General features: G+C 48.3%; 1 protein-coding gene across 1 annotated transcript; it reads right to left on the bottom strand.

Annotated features, from left to right (window-relative positions):
* Nucleotides 1–14,938: 14,938 nt before the first annotated feature.
* HTR1D (5-hydroxytryptamine receptor 1D) lies at nt 14,939–16,311 on the bottom strand. The gene has a single exon (XM_077299593.1). The coding sequence runs from the start codon at nt 16,184–16,186 to the stop codon at nt 15,068–15,070; it is 1,119 nt and encodes a 372-aa protein (XP_077155708.1). The 5' UTR covers nt 16,187–16,311; the 3' UTR covers nt 14,939–15,067.
* Nucleotides 16,312–18,022: the final 1,711 nt, after the last annotated feature.

Genomic DNA, 18,022 nt, shown 5'->3' with positions numbered 1-18,022 from the left:
CACACAGCAGGGGAACAGCTGACGTTACTGAACCCCAATAACAGAGGAGGGACTGTTGGGACTGTGCGGACAGCACTACCAGGCAACAACTAGCGGTGTTGGAGCCCAGGGACAGGAGGGGGAGGTGGAGGTGGAGGAGATAGGAGGGATTGCCACACACACAGCAGGGGAACAGCTGACGTTACTGAACCCCAATAACAGAGGAGGGACTGTTGGGACTGTGCGTACAGCACTACCAGGCAACAACTAGCGGTGTTGGAGCCCAGGGACAGGAGGGGGAGGTGGAGGTGGAGGAGATAGGAGGGATTGCCACACACACAGCAGGGGAACAGCTGACGTTACTGAACCCCAATAACAGAGGAGGGACTGTTGGGACTGTGCGGACAGCACTTCTGGACGGCAACTAGCGGTGTTGGAGCCCAGGGACAGGAGGGGGAGGTGGAGGTGGAGGAGATAGGAGGGATTGCCACACACACAGCAGGGGAACAGCTGACGTTACTGAACCCCAATAACAGAGGAGGGACTGTTGGGACTGTGCGTACAGCACTACCAGGCAACAACTAGCGGTGTTGGAGCCCAGGGACAGGAGGGGGAGGTGGAGGTGGAGGAGATAGGAGGGATTGCCACACACACAGCAGGGGAACAGCTGACGTTACTGAACCCCAATAACAGAGGAGGGACTGTTGGGACTGTGTGTACAGCACTACCAGGCAACAACTAGCGGTGTTGGAGCCCAGGGACAGGAGGGGGAGGTGGAGGTGGAGGTGGAGGAGATAGGAGGGATTGCCACACACACAGCAGGGGAACAGCTGACGTTACTGAACCCCAATAACAGAGGAGGGACTGTTGGGACTGTGCGGACAGCACTACCAGGCAACAACTAGCGGTGTTGGAGCCCAGGGACAGGAGGGGGAGGTGGAGGTGGAGGAGATAGGAGGGATTGCCACACACACAGCAGGGGAACAGCTGACGTTACTGAACCCCAATAACAGAGGAGGGACTGTTGGGACTGTGCGTACAGCACTACCAGGCAACAACTAGCGGTGTTGGAGCCCAGGGACAGGAGGGGGAGGTGGAGGTGGAGGAGATAGGAGGGATTGCCACACACACAGCAGGGGAACAGCTGACGTTACTGAACCCCAATAACAGAGGAGGGACTGTTGGGACTGTGCGGACAGCACTTCTGGACGGCAACTAGCGGTGTTGGAGCCCAGGGACAGGAGGGGGAGGTGGAGGTGGAGGAGATAGGAGGGATTGCCACACACACAGCAGGGGAACAGCTGACGTTACTGAACCCCAATAACAGAGGAGGGACTGTTGGGACTGTGCGTACAGCACTACCAGGCAACAACTAGCGGTGTTGGAGCCCAGGGACAGGAGGGGGAGGTGGAGGTGGAGGAGATAGGAGGGATTGCCACACACACAGCAGGGGAACAGCTGACGTTACTGAACCCCAATAACAGAGGAGGGACTGTTGGGACTGTGTGTACAGCACTACCAGGCAACAACTAGCGGTGTTGGAGCCCAGGGACAGGAGGGGGAGGTGGAGGCGGAGGAGATAGGAGGGATTGCCACACACACAGCAGGGGAACAGCTGACGTTACTGAACCCCAATAACAGAGGAGGGACTGTTGGGACTGTGCGGACAGCACTACCAGGCAACAACTAGCTGCGTTGGAGCCCAGGGACAGGAGGGGGAGGTGGAGGTGGTGGAGATAGGAGGGATTGCCACACACACAGCAGGGGAACAGCTGACGTTACTGAACCCCAATAATAGAGGAGGGACTGTTGGGACTGTGCGGACAGCACTTCTGGACGGCAACTAGCGGTGTTGGAGCCCAGGGACAGGAGGGGGAGGTGGAGGTTGAGGAGATAGGAGGAATTGCCACACACACAGCAGGGGAACAGCTGACGTTACTGAACCCCAATAACAGAGGAGGGACTGTTGGGACTGTGCGTACAGCACTACCAGGCAACAACTAGCGGTGTTGGAGCCCAGGGACAGGAGGGGGAGTTGGAGGTGGAGGAGATAGGAGGGATTGCCACACACACAGCAGGGGAACAGCTGACGTTACTGAACCCCAATAACAGAGGAGGGACTGTTGGGACTTTGCGGACAGCACTTCTGGACGGCAACTAGCGGTGTTGGAGCCCAGGGACAGGAGGGGGAGGTGGAGGTGGAGGAGATAGGAGGGATGGCCACACACACAGCAGGGGAACAGCTGACGTTACTGAACCCCAATAACAGAGGAGGGACTGTTGGGACTGTGCGTACAGCACTACCAGGGAACAACTAGCGGTGTTGGAGCCCAGGGACAGGAGGGGGAGGTGGAGGTGGAGGAGATAGGAGGGATTGCCACACACACAGCAGGGGAACAGCTGACGTTACTGAACCCTAATAACAGAGGAGGGACTGTTGGGACTGTGCGTACAGCACTACCAGGCAACAACTAGCGGTGTTGGAGCCCAGGGACAGGAGGGGGAGGTGGAGGTGGAGGAGATAGGAGGGATTGCCACACACACAGCAGGGGAACAGCTGACGTTACTGAACCCCAATAACAGAAGAGGGACTGTTGGGACTGTGCGTACAGCACTACCAGGCAACAACTAGCGGTGTTGGAGCCCAGGGACAGGAGGGGGAGGTGGAGGTGGAGGAGATAGGAGGGATTGCCACACACACAGCAGGGGAACAGCTGACGTTACTGAACCCCAATAACAGAGGAGGGACTGTTGGGACTGTGCGTACAGCACTACCAGGCAACAACTAGCGGTGTTGGAGCCCAGGGACAGGAGGGGGAGGTGGAGGTGGAGGAGATAGGAGGGATTGCCACACACACAGCAGGGGAACAGCTGACGTTACTGAACCCCAATAACAGAGGAGGGACTGTTGGGACTGTGCGGACAGCACTTCTGGACGGCAACTAGCGGTGTTGGAGCCCAGGGACAGGAGGGGGAGGTGGAGGTGGAGGAGATAGGAGGAATTGCCACACACACAGCAGGGGAACAGCTGACGTTACTGAACCCCAATAACAGAGGAGGGACTGTTGGGACTGTGCGGACAGCACTTCTGGACGGCAACTAGCGGTGTTGGAGCCCAGGGACAGGAGAAAAAGCAGAGGAACACAATGTAGGCCGAAGCCTGATTGGAGAAAGTCGAAAGGGAACCTATAACCCCCCCCCCCCCAAGGCGTTTGTAGCTGAAAGAGCCAGCTTGTGCAGCACAAAAGATGCAAAAGGAAAAGGTGGCTCTTTTCATTATGCTCCTTGCAAACACAGAACTAAACACTTATAAAATGTGTCCCCTGAAACCGTGAGACCGTCCCGGAGGTGGGACTTTCCTTCGTAATATGACGCAGCACAGCCGTCATTCCTGCCCCCTTGGCACCGTGCCCCGGCTCCTCAGCGTTGTTTGATTCCGTCCCGGAGCCTACGCTGTTATGTTATCCCTTGGCCAGGCACACTTAGCGCTGCCCATCTTCTGACATCATTTGGTGTCAGGATGGCTGCGCCTGTGCGGACGCACTGGCCGAGAGCCCGCCTCGTAGTGTCGTCTAATGTAATCCCACCGCGGGCCTGAGATCCATGGCCATGCGCAGTGCATATCCTCGCCTCTCACTCCCCTCCCTACGGCTTCTTAAGACTGTGCGATGTCACGGCCGTGGCATGCTATTAGGGACCAGCTGACACCGCACAGTCTGAAGAAGCCGTAGGGAGATGAGTGAGAGGTGGACGTTCAGATATGCACTGCGCATGTCCATGGATCTCAGGCCCCCAGTGGGATTAAATCAGAAGACACTGCGAGGCGGGCTCTCGGCCAGCGCGGCCGCACAGGCGCAGCCATCCTGACACCAAATGATGTCAGAAGATGGGCAGCGCTAAGTGTGCCTGGCCAAGGGATAACATAACAGCGCAGGCTCCGGGACGGAATCAAACAACGCTGAGGAGCCGGGGCACGGCGCCAAGGGGGTAGGAATGACGGCTGTGCTGCGTCATATTACGAAGGAAAGTCCCACCTCCGGGACGGTTTTACGGTATCAGTGGACACATTTTATAAGTGTTAAGTTCTGCGTGTGCAAGGAGCTAAACAAAAATAGCTACCTTTTCCTTGTGCAGCATTACTGCTGCACAAGGTGGCTCTTTCAGTAACAAACGCCTTGGGGGGGGACAGGTTCCCTTACATTTCAGTTGTTGTGTCAGCGTGGCGGTCGCAGGACACATTGCTGGCTACACAGCTGGGGATCAGCTGACGTTACTGAAACCCAATAACACTGGGTCGTATGTTTTGACTGTGCAGACGGCACTTCTGAGCCTCAACTGGCGGTGTTGGAGCCCAGGAATTAAAGTTCAGGTGGTAGAAAGATGAACACAACAGGAGACCTGGATACTGTAGACAGTCACCTAATTATTTAATCAGGAAGAGGAGTGGCAAATTCCTGCGAGATCCAGGCCTTGTTCATTTTCAGGAAAGTAAGCCGGTCAATGTTATCGGAGGATAGTCGCATGCGATGGTCAGTTAGTATACCACCTGCAGCACTAAAGACACGTTCCGATAATACACTGGCCGCAGGGCAAGACAGCACCTCCAATGCATACTGGCTTAGCTCTGGCCATGTATCCAGCTTTGAGACCCAAAACTTGAAAGGTGAAGAGCCGTCTGGGAGTACAGCAAGAGGGCAAGACATGTAGTCTGTCACCATCTGACGGAACCGTTGCCTCCTGCTGACTGGAGCCGTCTGTGATGGTGTAGACTTTTGTGGCGGGCACAGAAAACTGTGCCACAGTTGGGCCATACTGGTCTTGCCTTGGGCAGAGGCACTGCTTCTGCTCCCTCTTTGTGCAGAGCCTCCTCCACTGCCTGGACGCACTGAGCTGCTTTGGAATGCACTAGCAGCACTTCCCTCAGTTGGAATGGAGAAGATGATGGAATTCACCAGTGTGTCTTGGTACTCCTGCATTTTTCGCTCCCGGTTCAACGGTGTGATGAGGCTTTCTACGTTGTCCCGGTAACGAGGATCGAGGAGGGTGAACACCCAATAATCAGACATGTTGAGAATGTGGGCGATGCGGCGGTCGTTTCTCAGGCACTGCAGCATGTAATCCACCATGTGCTGCAGACTGCCAACTGCCCAAGAAACGCTGTCCCCTGCTGGAGGCGTGATCTCTGCCCGCTCGTCATCACCCCACCCTCGCTGTACACACTGAGTACTGGACAATTGTGTAACTCCCTCCTCTGGACGGATGTCTTCCTCCTCCATTGACTCCTCCTCATCCTCCTCACAAACTGTCCCCTGCCTACGCGTTTGTGAGGAACCACGTGGCGCTGACTGTCCAGAAGATGATGGAAATGCTGAATCCTCATCCTCCAACTCTTCCACAACATCATCCCTTAGCGCTTGCAGTGATTTTTCAAGCAGGCAGATAAGGGGGACAGTCATGCTGACTAGTGCATCATCTGCACTCGCCATCCGCGTGGAATAATCAAAGGGACGCAAAACCTGGCAGACGTCATTCATAGTGGCCCACTCTGTGGTTGTGAAGTCTGTACGGCGCGGAGGGCGACTTCTTTGCGCCTGATGCAGCTGGTACTCCATTACAGCTTGCTGCTGCTCACACAACCGCTCCAACATATGTAACGTGGAATTCCACCTGGTAGGTAGGTCACATATGATGCGATGTTCCGGCAGGCGGTGTCGGCGCTGCAGAGCCGCAATGCGCGCTTTTGCCGTGCTGGAACGCCGCAAGTGAGCACACTCTAGGCGGACCTTGTGCAGCAGTGCATAAAGATCCGGATAGTCCCTCAAAAAACTCTGCACTACCAAATTGAGCACATGTGCCAGACATGGGATGTGAGTGAGGTTGCCGAGGCCCAGAGCTGCCACCAGATTTCGGCCATTATCACACACTACCATGCCTGGCTGGAGATTCGCTGGCACAAACCACACATCGCTCTCCTGCTTGATGGCATTCCAGAGCTCCTGCGCTGTGTGGCTTCGATTCCCCAAATAAATTAATTTCAAGACGGCCTGTTGACGTTTGGCCACGGCTGTGCTCATGTCGGTCGTAACAGGTAAACGTTCATCATGGGTCCATGTGGAGGTGGACTGTGACGGCTCCTGCAGCAATGATTCTGAGGAACTGGGGTAAGAGGAGGAGTCAATGCGTACAGAATGGATTCCTGCAATCCTTGGAGTGGGCAGGACACGTCCTGCGCCACTCGCACATTCTGTACCCGGCTCAACGACATTAACCCAATGGGCAGTGAGGGAAAGGTATCGCCCCTGTCCATGTTGACTGGTCCACGCATCGGTGGTGAGGTGGACCTTGCTACTGATGGCGTTCAGTAGCACGTGTTTTATGTGTCCCTCCACATGCTTGTGCAGGGCAGGGACGGCTTGCCTGCTGAAGTAAAAGCGGCTGGGCACATTGTACTGTGGGACTGCCAATGACATCAAGTCACGGAAGCTGTCAGTCTCCACCAGCCTGAATGACAGCATTTCCAGTGACAGAAGTTTGGCAATGCCTGCAGTCAGAGCCTGTGCTCGTGGGTGGTTTGACGAGAAAGGCCGCCTTTTCTCCCATGCCTGTACTACCAATGGCTGTAGACTGGGCTGGGAGTGTGTGGATGACTGGGAAAGTGGTGCTGCGGGTGGAATTACAGCGGGTCTCTGGTCAACAAGGCCAGAGGTTCTTCCACGGCGTTCCTGGGAGGAAGCCGAACCAGCTGCGTGTGAGCTGGAGGAAGAGGCAACACGAGCTGAAGAGGTGGTAGCTGCCGCTGTTGGTTGGCCTAGCTCTTCAGTGTGTTTTTCTAACTCCGCCGCGTGCCTGGTGCGCACATGTTTCCACATGTTGGAGGTATTGAGGTTGCTGACATTTTTCCCTCTTTTGACTTTTTGATGACACACCTTGCATTTGACATAGCAAATGTCATCTGCAACTGTGTCAAAAAAGGACCAGGCACTGCAAGTCTTGGGAGCGCCCTTTTTGGCTTTTGGAAGAGACATGCTCCTAACGGGTGCCAAAGCGGAGGCTGCAGGATCTGCAGTCTTCCCCCTCCCTCTCCCTCTTTGGGCCGTATGGGGAATCTCTTCCTCAGAGCTGCTCCCACCACCTTCCTGTCCCTCACGCCAAGATGGGTCAAGGACCTCATCATCTACACTACCCTCTGCCCCCAACTGCTCCTCCTGGGTAGTCTCAGCAGCAGAGCACGCACCAGTAAGTGGCACCTGAGTGTCATCATCAGCTGATGCGGCCTGCGATGTGGTGACCGGAGCCACTGGCCCACCCGCCTCTTCAGACTCAGAGAGAAAAAGCTGTTGGGCATCACTGCACCCTGCCTCTTCTTCCATTTCTCCAATACTGCTTGGATGGCCCCCTGTTTCCAAGCCAAGAGATTCAGAGAACAGAAGGAGAGACGGCTCCTGTCCTGGGCTCTCTGTCTGGGCAATTTGGCAGGTGGTGAAGAGACCGATGGCTGCTCTCCAGTGCTCTGTGTCTGAGAGGATGTGGCACTAATTGAAGTTGATGCATTAGCTGCTATCCATCCGACAACGGCTTCAATTTGTTCTTCACGCAGCAGCTGTGTACGGCGCTCTGCGACAAAGCTGCGCATGAATGACTGTTCCCTGGTGAAAGTGGGTGCTGATGAGTCACCGGTGCCCGCAGCAGGCACAGAATCCCCACGTCCCCTCCCTGCTCCGCGCCCACGCCCACGCCCACGTGCCTTACTCACTGCCTTCTTCATCTTGGTTGACTGATAAAGATAAGCAGAAAAGTACTAACGGCTTTGTGTGCTTATTCCTGAACAACTCCTAACAGGTATAAGAAACACTAATTTTCTAAAGTGTGGACTAGACTTTAATATGAGCTAATGTGGCCTACACAAATGTAAAGTGGTGTCACTGGTGTGTTTGGTGAACTTTATTATTTATTTATTTTTTGGGGGCTGAACTGACAACAGATAGAGCTGCAGTCACACGGAGACCGTGCAGACAGCCGTAAACGGCGCTGCAAGGCCCAAAAACCCTCCTCTACGTTATCCTATGTAGTGTTTTTGCACAAGTTAGCTGGAGACGGGTGGAAAGACACTAATAGGAATTTTTTGAAAAAATGTGCAGCAGCCTGCACTACTTAAAACAAAATGAAAATTGATTTTGCGGTATGACGCAGTGAAGAACCCTGAACTGGAGACAACCAGGCTATGGCTGCTCACAGACTACAGGGCAAGCTGCAGTCACACGGAGACCGTGCAGACAGCCGTAAACGGCGCTGCAAGGCCCAAAAAACCTCCTCTACATTATCCTATGTAGTGTTTTCCCACAAATTAGCTGGAGACGGGTGGAAAGACACTAATAGGAATTTTTTAAAAAAATGTGCAGCAGCCTGCACTACTTAAAACAAAATGAAAATTGATTTTGCGGTATGACGCAGTGAAGAACCCTGAGCTGGAGACAACCAGGCTATGGCTGCTCACAGACTACAGGGCGAGCTGCAGTCACACGGAGACCGTGCACACAGCCATAAACGGCGCTGAAAGGCCCAAAAACCCTCCTCTACGTTATCCTATGTAGTGTTTTTCCACAAATTAGCTGGAGACGGGTGGAAAGACACTAATAGAATTTTTTTGAAATAATTAGCAGCAGACTACACTACTTGGAAAAAAAAAAAAAGAACAGTATGAGGCAATGAACCACCCTCCCTGAACTGAATACAACCAGCTATGGATGGCCTATGTGGCTGCACTCAGACTAGAGAGTGGGCTGCACTCACACACACACACACACACAGACCTTGCAGATCGCTGTGAAAACAGCGCTACAAGGCAAAAGCAAGGTGATTAGTAGGTGAACACAGCGGTTGCTAAATCAGCCTTGGAAAAGCACAAAGAAGCAAATCGCTATCTCTAAACTGGCCCTCAGTCAGCAAACAGCGTCCTGTCACTAACTGAATTCACAGCAGAGTGAGCGCAAAATGGCGCCAGCGACTTTTAAACTGCATCATGACATCATTTCAGCAGCCAATCACAGCCTTGCCAGTAGTTTCATGCCCTCCATGCTGAACAGGATGTGCCCACACTTGGAATCATTCTCATTGGCTGAATTTGTGCAGTTTGAATCTGGGAACTTCCGATTCTGGTATCCGATACGCGGCAAGTATCGGAATCCCGGTATCGGAATTCCGATACCGCAAGTATCGGCCGATACCCGATACTTGCGGTATCGGAATGCTCAACACTAGGAATGACGTGTGAGGGAGAACATCGATAAGGGAGGAAAAATAGTTCGTAACCATACTGGACAAATGCTGTCTCCTGTCACTTTGAATCGATGCAGCAGTACCTGTCGTGTCTGCAGTCATTGCGAAATCACTCCACAACCTGGTCATAAAACCCCTCTGTTCAACGCCACTTCTGATTTGTGCACCTATAACACCTCTGCCATGTTGCCCCCTACAGCTCGTGTGAGAACTATCACCGCCGCTGTGTGCTGGGAATGCCTGAACCAAATGGTCTACAAGAGTTGCTTGTTTGGTAGCCAATATTTGCTCAAGGTTCTCATGTGGCATGATATTTTGTAATTTCCCTTTATATCGTGGATTCAGGAGGCAGGCCAACCAGTAATCGTCATCGGTCATCATTTTTATAATGCGGGGGTCCCTTTTTAGGATACGCAAGGCATAATCAGCCAAGTGGGCCAATGTTCCAGGTGTCAATTCACTGCTTGTGCACTTTCTTGCAAATCAACATCACTTGTCTCCCGCAAAAACCCTGTACCTAACCTAGCAACGCCACCAGTTTCTATTGCCCCCTGAGAAGCATCCTCCCATAAATATTCATCCCCATCATCCTCCTCCTCCTCCTCCTCTTCGTCCGCCACCTCATCCAGGAGAGTTCCCTGAGTAGACAATGGCTGACTGTCATCAAGGCTTCCCTCCTCCTCGGCCACAGACGCCTGCTCCTTAATGTGCATTAAACTTTGCATCAGCAGACGCATTAGTGGGATGCTCATGCTTATGATGGCGTCATCTGCACTTACCAGCCGTGTGCATTCCTCAAAACACTGAAGGACTTGACAGAGGTCTTGTAGCTTCGACCACTGCACACCAGACAACTCCATGTCTGCCATCCAACTGCCTGGCTGTGTATGTGTATCCTCCCACAAATACATTACAGCACGCCTCTGTTCGCACAGCCTATGAAGCATGTGCAGTGCGGAGTTCCACCTTGTTGCAACGTTGATTATTAGGCGGTGCTGGGGAAGCTTCAGCGATCGCTGATGGTTCAGCATAAGGCTGGAGTGTACGGGCGACTGGCGGATGTGCGAGCAAAGTCTTCGCACCTTCAGGAGCAGGGCTGGTAACCCCGGATAATTTTTCAGGAAGCACTGCACCACCAGGTTCAAGGTGTGAGCCAGGCAAGGAATGTGTTTCAGTTCTGAAAGGGCTATGGCAGCCATAAAATTCCTTTCGTTATCACTGACTACCTTGCCTGCCTCAAGATGTACACTGCCCAGCCATGACTGAGTTTCTTGCTGCCAGTACTCGGCCAGTACTTCCGCGGTGTGTCTGTTGTCGCCCAAACACTTCATTTCCAACACAGCCTGCTGACACTTACCACTAGCTATTCCATAATGGGACACCTCGTGTGCAACACTGGCAGCTGCGGATGGAGTGGTCATGCGACTGCGCTCTGTGGACGAGCTTTCGCTTCTGGAGGAGGAAGGGTGGTGAACGCCTGCAGCCAACTGTTTCCTAGACCGTGGGCTAGGCAGAACTGTCTCACTATGGCTGTCCCCTGTGGACCCTGCATCCACCACATTAACCCAGTGCACCATGATGGACACGTAACATCCCTGGCCATGCCTACTGGTCCATGCATCTGTTGTGAGGTGTACCTTTCTACTGACTGATTGCCTCAGTGCATGGACAATGCGGTCTTTGACATGCTCGTGGAGTGCTGGGATGGCTTTTCTTGCAAAGAAGTGTCGATTGGGTAGGTCATAGCATGGTACTGCATAGGCCATCAGGGCTTTGAAAGCTTCGCTTTCAACCAACTGGTAGGGCATCATCTCTGAGATTAGTCTAGCAATGTGGGAGTTCAAACCCTGTGTACGTGGATGAGAGGATGAGTACTTCCTTTTCCTAATGAGAGTCTCTTGTAGGGTGAGCTGGACTGGAGAGCTGCATATGGTGGAACTAGCGGGGGTGGTGGTGGACATGGCAGATTGAGAGAGGGTTTATGACGGTATTCTTGATGTTGGCCTACATACAGTGTTTTCTACCAAGAACTTTGTGATTCCCTGACTGCTTTGGCCTTGCGACGATACCTCCACATTTGCTGCTGGTGGTGTCCTAAGCGGTGGGCTTACAGTGAGGGAAGCAATGTAGCGTTGCTGACTACCTTCATTCTGAGTGGGTGCACCAACGGAACGAGATGTTTGGTAGTTAGTCCAGGCTTGCAAGTGCATGCTGGTTAAATGTCTACGCATGCACGTTGTATTTAAATTTTAGACATTCTTCCCTCTGCTAAAGGTCTTTGAGCATTTCTTACAGATAACTTTTGACTGATCATTCTGATCTTGGTTAAAAAATTGCTACACTACACTCCTCCTACTATCGAAAACCTTTTCAGGCATTGTGTGCTGTGCTACTTTCACCGAATGGCCACGCTCTCCTAAAACTGTTTTTGTTTATCGCAAACATTTTTGGCCTGATACGGGCCTGCCAGATGACAGCTGTTGCAATGTAGTTGGCTGCTGCGGATCATCCTCCTTCGCTTCTGAGCTAGTGGCAGCGGCACCCTCTTCCCCCAATGGGTGCCAATCTGGGTCAACAACGGGGTCATCTATCACCTCCTCCTCAATGTCATGTGCACCTTCCTCAGTGTCACCGTGTAAGGTGCTATAGCGTTCAGGACAGGGCACCATAGTCTCATAAGGGTCACATTCTGGCTCAGTAAACTGCGAGGGCAATGTAGTGATCAGAGTCAATGGAACAGCATCACAATCTAGCTGTGGCTGTGCATCAGTGCACTCCATGTCCTATTCTTCTTGTATTTGGCAGTGTACAATTTCCCTTTCTAACACAGGCACGGTATGTGTAAAGAGCTCCATGGAGTAACCTGTAGTGTCGCCTGCTGCATCCTTCACTTTTGGTTTGGGAGAAGGACACAAGGAAACGTCTTTTTCCTGACCGGGAGCATCCACTGACGACTGGCTGCTCTTACATTTAGAACTTTGGGAAGAGGAGGCGAAAGAGCTGGAGGGTGAGTCAGCAAGGAAAGACAACACTTTTTCCTGCTTCTCCGGCTTTAAAAGCTGTCTTCTACTCCCAGGTAAGGGAGCCTTCAAGGCCTTGTGTAGCCAGACTATGACGCAGGCTGAACACCTCCAGCCTTAGGTGCTACTGTGCTTTTGCCACTACCACGAGATGCAGCACCACCAGCACCATCAGTACCAGCTGGCAACCCCCGCCCACGGCCTCTTCCACCAGACTTCCTCATTTTTTGGGGGGAGACACTGAACCACAACTCATATTACACCGTCGTAATCTGAGGGGCCCTGTGCCAGTACCGCCACCCACGAGAGAATGTTCCCCCCCCAGATTGAACAGTGCTCTACCTATTGCAATACTACCTCTCCCAGCTCCACCACTGTGTAGTCTGTGCGGGTAAAACCTGAAATGGCACTGCCAATACGAATTATTTGAAATTATAAATGATAGTTAAAATATACAGGGGCCCTGGACTCCATTTAATACTTTGCGCCTACTACCACTGTCTTTATTATTTGGGCGTAATAACGGTGTCTGCCTCTGCTTCTTTTTTTTCCTTCACTGAACAAAGCTGAACTTCAACTATTGTCCCATTTCAAATATTAAACTGCATTTGGCCTACTTGTTGGGTTGGGCCTAGTAACATTGTCTGCTGCCGCCTCTTGTTTTCCTCTACTAAACAAAGCTGAGCTTCAATCTTCAGGCTTTCGGCCTATATTTAGAATATGAAACTGCATTTGGCCTACTTGTTTGGTTGGGCCTACTAATGGTGTCTGCCGCTGATTGTTGTTCTCCTCCACTGAACAAACCAATGCCGCCTGTTTACTCCTGTTACCAATTTTTAACAGCTTTAGCCGACTTTTTTTTATTTTGGGCCTATATCTGTGTTTCCTCCTCATTCCTGCCCATTGCCCAGCCACTGCTAGATGAGTCTGCTAGTACATTAACACAGACCACTACATTTCCCTTGCACTCTACACAGCCTGAATGTGACCCTGCTGAAACTCAGATTCCCCTTCCCTCATACTATACCATTTTACATGGGGACAAAGAGGAAGGTGCAGATGAAAGTGCCGGTTCCTTCAACAGGTGGGGGGGCATACTCATTGGCGACGTCACTGGCACAGGGCCCCTCATAGTACGCAAAAGTGTCTCTGCCGGTGGGAGGTGCCCCCGCTGTCAATCACAACGCCGTACTTTGAGGGGCCCTGTGCCAGTGGCAATGCGAACGAGTGTGCCCCCCCTACTTGCTCATGATCACAGCACTTGCAAAGTTGAAATACTTACCTCTCCCTGCTCCACCGCCGTGACGTAGTCCGCGTTTCCTGGGCCCACGAAAAACTTGAGCCAGCCCTACTCCCCCCACAACTGTTGCCAAATGACCCCCAAATTTTCAATGGCTAACAATTATTATAATGTAAATTAAGATTGACAAGCTTAAGTAACAAGAATTGATGTTTTTGGCATTAAAATGGGCTCTGTTGGTGTTTTCCTGTCCTCCACTCACTGCCGACTTTGATTCTCCGTTGACTTGCATTGGGTTTCGTATTTCGGTCGGATCCCCGACTTTTTGCAATAATCGGCCGATTTCACCCGACCCGACTTTTGACAAAGTCGGGTTTCACAAAACCCGAAACGATCCTGAAAAAGTAAAAGTCGCTCAACCCTAGTGCAGAGTGTGCGTCTGCAGTGCATGAAGCTATGCAAAGTGAATTTATGTTAAGTCTACCCTGCAGTTTCTTTGTTAAATAAATAAATAATTCAGTATTTGACAGCTATCCATATTATCCTTTTTTTTAGGGATGAGATGAGGGACTTAGGGAAGCCCTTGCCTCGGGCATCAAAAGGAGCTTGTGCCACCTCTATTCATGATGCGCATCAAATTAACAGTGGAACATAAAATTCAGTGGACTTTTTTTGGAGCTATTTTCAAATATCTATTTTCTCGGCAGGTGACAGTGAAGCAGATCTTTGTGGCTACAGTTGGATGGAAATGTGATGTACTTGCATGGAAGTTGAGTCATGATCACATGGGAGTTGCTGTCACAGAAAGTGAATAAACCAGAGCTGTAGAGGACAGAGTACAGATGCTGGGGCAACATTAGTGGAAATATGGTTAAAATAGGGTGTGCCTCACTATTGAGACTTTTGGGGTTAGTTTGTGGGATAAGTCTTTGCACTTTTAATTTAAAAAAAACTCAACAGTACAGGTGGAGATAAGAAAAAAAATCTGTCTTTTGGTTTCTCTTCTCTGAGGGAGCAGATTACAGCTGCTGCTTTTAAAAGTCTATTGAGAATGCAATGAGACAGAATGAGAGAAACACACCCAGAAAGGTTGCTTTGGCTTGCACTGCTAGAATTTTGGCTCCAAATCCTGTAATTGCCAAAAATCTCAGTAATCTAAAATGACAAACTTTCACTCTGAACTAGAGGAATTTTGATTTAATCATCTTAATTCTGGTGGCAAGTTGTTTCAATTCTCCTTTGTACATCATACACATGCCACACATTCCATGTTTCTACCATACCATTTTCAAACATAGATGTGTTCCTCCAAGTTAAATACCATTGGATTATTTTGTTGTTTGTGATAAAAATAGATATATATTTATGATATTTATGATTAATTACAGACAGAAATTTACATTCATTAGATATTTTCCCCAACATTAGCTTAGAATTTGAGTCATAATAATATAATAACATTTCAATCATAATAGCTGTTTAAAGTCCAAAATGTATAGTCTTTATATATTTACTCTGTTCTCCTTGAGCATTAGTCCAAACAAAGAAGTTTTTAAGTGATTTTTTTGAATCGTATTAGCTTTTGGAATGCTTGTTTAAAATCCTCATTAAAAGCCGTATATATCACAGGGTTGATAAGTGAGTTAAAATATCCTAGCCAAGTAAAAAAGTCAAACAGCAAAGGATGAAACCAGCAAGCATCTCTGCAGATAGGTAAGACCAGAGACACTACAAAAAAAGGTAACCAGCATATTATGAAAGCTCCAAGAATAATTCCTAAGGTTTTTGTGGCTTTTCTTTCCCTGGCTACAGACAATCTTTTCCTTTCTAGGACACTGTCTACAAGTTTTATTTTAATGTGATTTATACATACTGGAGTTCCCCCAGCGTGAGGATGTGCAGCATTGACTGCACAAAAGGAAGACCCGGTTGATCCAGTGATTAACTGAGCAGTAGTGAACCTCTTTCCATAAACAGATGGAGGTCTGAGAATTCTTGTTCGTGCTGCTATATATATTCTCCCATATAGTATTGTTAACAATATTGTTGGTATATAGAATGCTCCACAGGTTGAGTATATGGTGTAGGAGATTTGATCTGTATTTATAGAGCAGTCAGTAAGTTCTTCTTGAGCTTTGGCTTGTCTCCAAAACATTGGTGGGATTGAGATACAAATAGCTATTACCCATACAACAGATATCATAGCGGCAGCTCTTCCCGCTGTGCGATGCTTAGAGTACTCCAGTGCATCTGTGATTGCCCAATATCTATCCAAGGCGATAACACAGAGATGAAGTATTGAAGCTGTACAACAGGTAATATCTGACAGCAACCAGATATCACAAACGATCTGTCCAAATGTCCAGGAGTGATTTACAGTGTATACAATACTAATAGGCATTACTAATACTGATACCAATAAATCCGTAAAAGCCAATGAGCCAATTAAATAATTTGCAGGAGTATGAAGCTTGCGGCTCATATATATTGTAATAATTACAAAAATATTTGAAAGGAGAGTAGCTAAAGTTAATAAGGCTAAAAAGATGGATACTGTAACTTTTAATCCCAATACTGTGAATTCATCAAATTCCATCTCAGCTTCAGAGGAATTTAAGCGATCTGACAGAAGGTCAAGTTTCAGGATTAAAGATTGGTTATAAAAATTCATTTTTAATCTACAATTTAATTCATTTGATTTTACTTTTTTGTGTCTTTATCTCTTTATACGGTATACTTTTAATCCATTTACTTATATACTATGTATTTTTAATTAAACGGTTTTAAAAATATTTCATTTTGCTTTAATAAATAATTTTAAAAGCTTTTAAAAGTTGTTTAAAATTTTGTTTTGGTATAGGTTATATAGTTTGTTCTTATTTAAAAATACATATTTGTATTACATTTGAAAAGCTTGTTAGGTTTCTAATTTTCATTTAACATTTATTGCATACAAATAACTCATCAGAGAATTGCCTGATGTTAAACGATAATGCTTTTCGAAAATTTGTCTTTGAAATTCTTCCTCTTCAAATGCTTTTTGGCCTAATTTAACAACGTTCTCATTTGGTTCATGTTCATCCAAGGTGACTTCAAAGCACATCATCATTGATGATTTTGCAGATTTAATTTAATTAGAATCCATGAATATGTGAAAGAGATTTCAAGGAAATCTTGCATTATTTGAATCAGTCTTGAGGAACTCCTGGCTCTGCATCCTAAAAAAGAAGAACAAATTTAAGGGATGAAATAAATAAAGATAAATGTGATTTAATCAAAAGAACACAGTATATAAACAGCCTGAGACTTTGATATTAATGGTTTCTATGCACAGTGTCCTAAATTTGTTGTGGTACTGCAGCTTACTGATCACATGCATTAAAATAAACTGCAATACCAGGCACAGCTTTTGGTAAATGCAAGGTGCTGATTAAAAAAAGACAAAAAAAAGTATTTTGGTTCATTCCAGGTGCAGCCCCATCAGTAAGATGATAATCAGAAATGAGGGGAGTCAGGTTCAAATTTTCTGATATCAATGGCATATACTAACACCATACCATCAGTATCAAAGTCTTGAAAAAGCCCTTTATAATTGTTGAATAGAAGATTATAACTATTTTATTCTCTCTGTAGAGCACATATTACTCATAGTCAAGCAAAACTCATGTTTTTAAATTTCTATAGTTAGTTACACAGCATGAAAACATACAAGTTTGTAATTGACTTGCTTTTACTATCTACTTCTATTCTCCAGCTGTGAGAGCTTTTATCTTACATAGCGTGCAGCTTGCTTAGAAGCAGATCAATCACCAGAGCATGGCCAAGTATGCACAGGGGTTACATTGCAGTAGATTTAACTGCTAACATTCCTTTAGGATCTCTTCATCCCATTGCTTTATATACAGAAAAGCTCCATCACCATCAGATTCTGACAGGGCTCTTATCAGTCCTATAAAATCAACAGTCACTAGCCCCCATTATTGGCAGCTTTAAGAGCAGTTCTCCTAATCATGGCTCTCCTTTTATTGAGCTGTTAACTTTTTCAAATGCACTGTTATTTCTATATTTAAATGTCTCAGATGCAGAAAGACTCAGACCAAACACTGACAGACTGTTAATGTGTAGTATTAACATCTACAAAAGAGGGTAATAGCATAAATATTGGACTAGAACATTTGTCAGCTGAAAATATAAAGAATCATATTATCACCTGCAAAAAAACAGCAGAGGACCAATACTCAAGTGTTAAAATAATGTAAATTTAAAGCCAAGTGGACAACAAACATCACTTAAAATTATTATTTCTATAGCACCAACAAATTCAGTAGCAATTTACATTTTAGAGGGGACTTGTACAGGCAATAAAAGACATTACAGCATAACAATAATCTCATAAATCATAAAAAAATGAGGGCCCTGCTCGCAAGTTTACAATCTATGAGGAAACGGGAGACACAAAAGGTGGATGGTAACAATTGCTTTCATTCTTCTAGCCAGCTGTAATGTA

This window comes from Ranitomeya variabilis, chromosome 3 (genome assembly GCF_051348905.1).
Source record: "Ranitomeya variabilis isolate aRanVar5 chromosome 3, aRanVar5.hap1, whole genome shotgun sequence".
Lineage (NCBI taxonomy): Eukaryota > Metazoa > Chordata > Amphibia > Anura > Dendrobatidae > Ranitomeya > Ranitomeya variabilis.
Note: the sequence above shows the minus strand (reverse complement) of the source record. Positions and strands in the feature narration are given on the sequence as shown.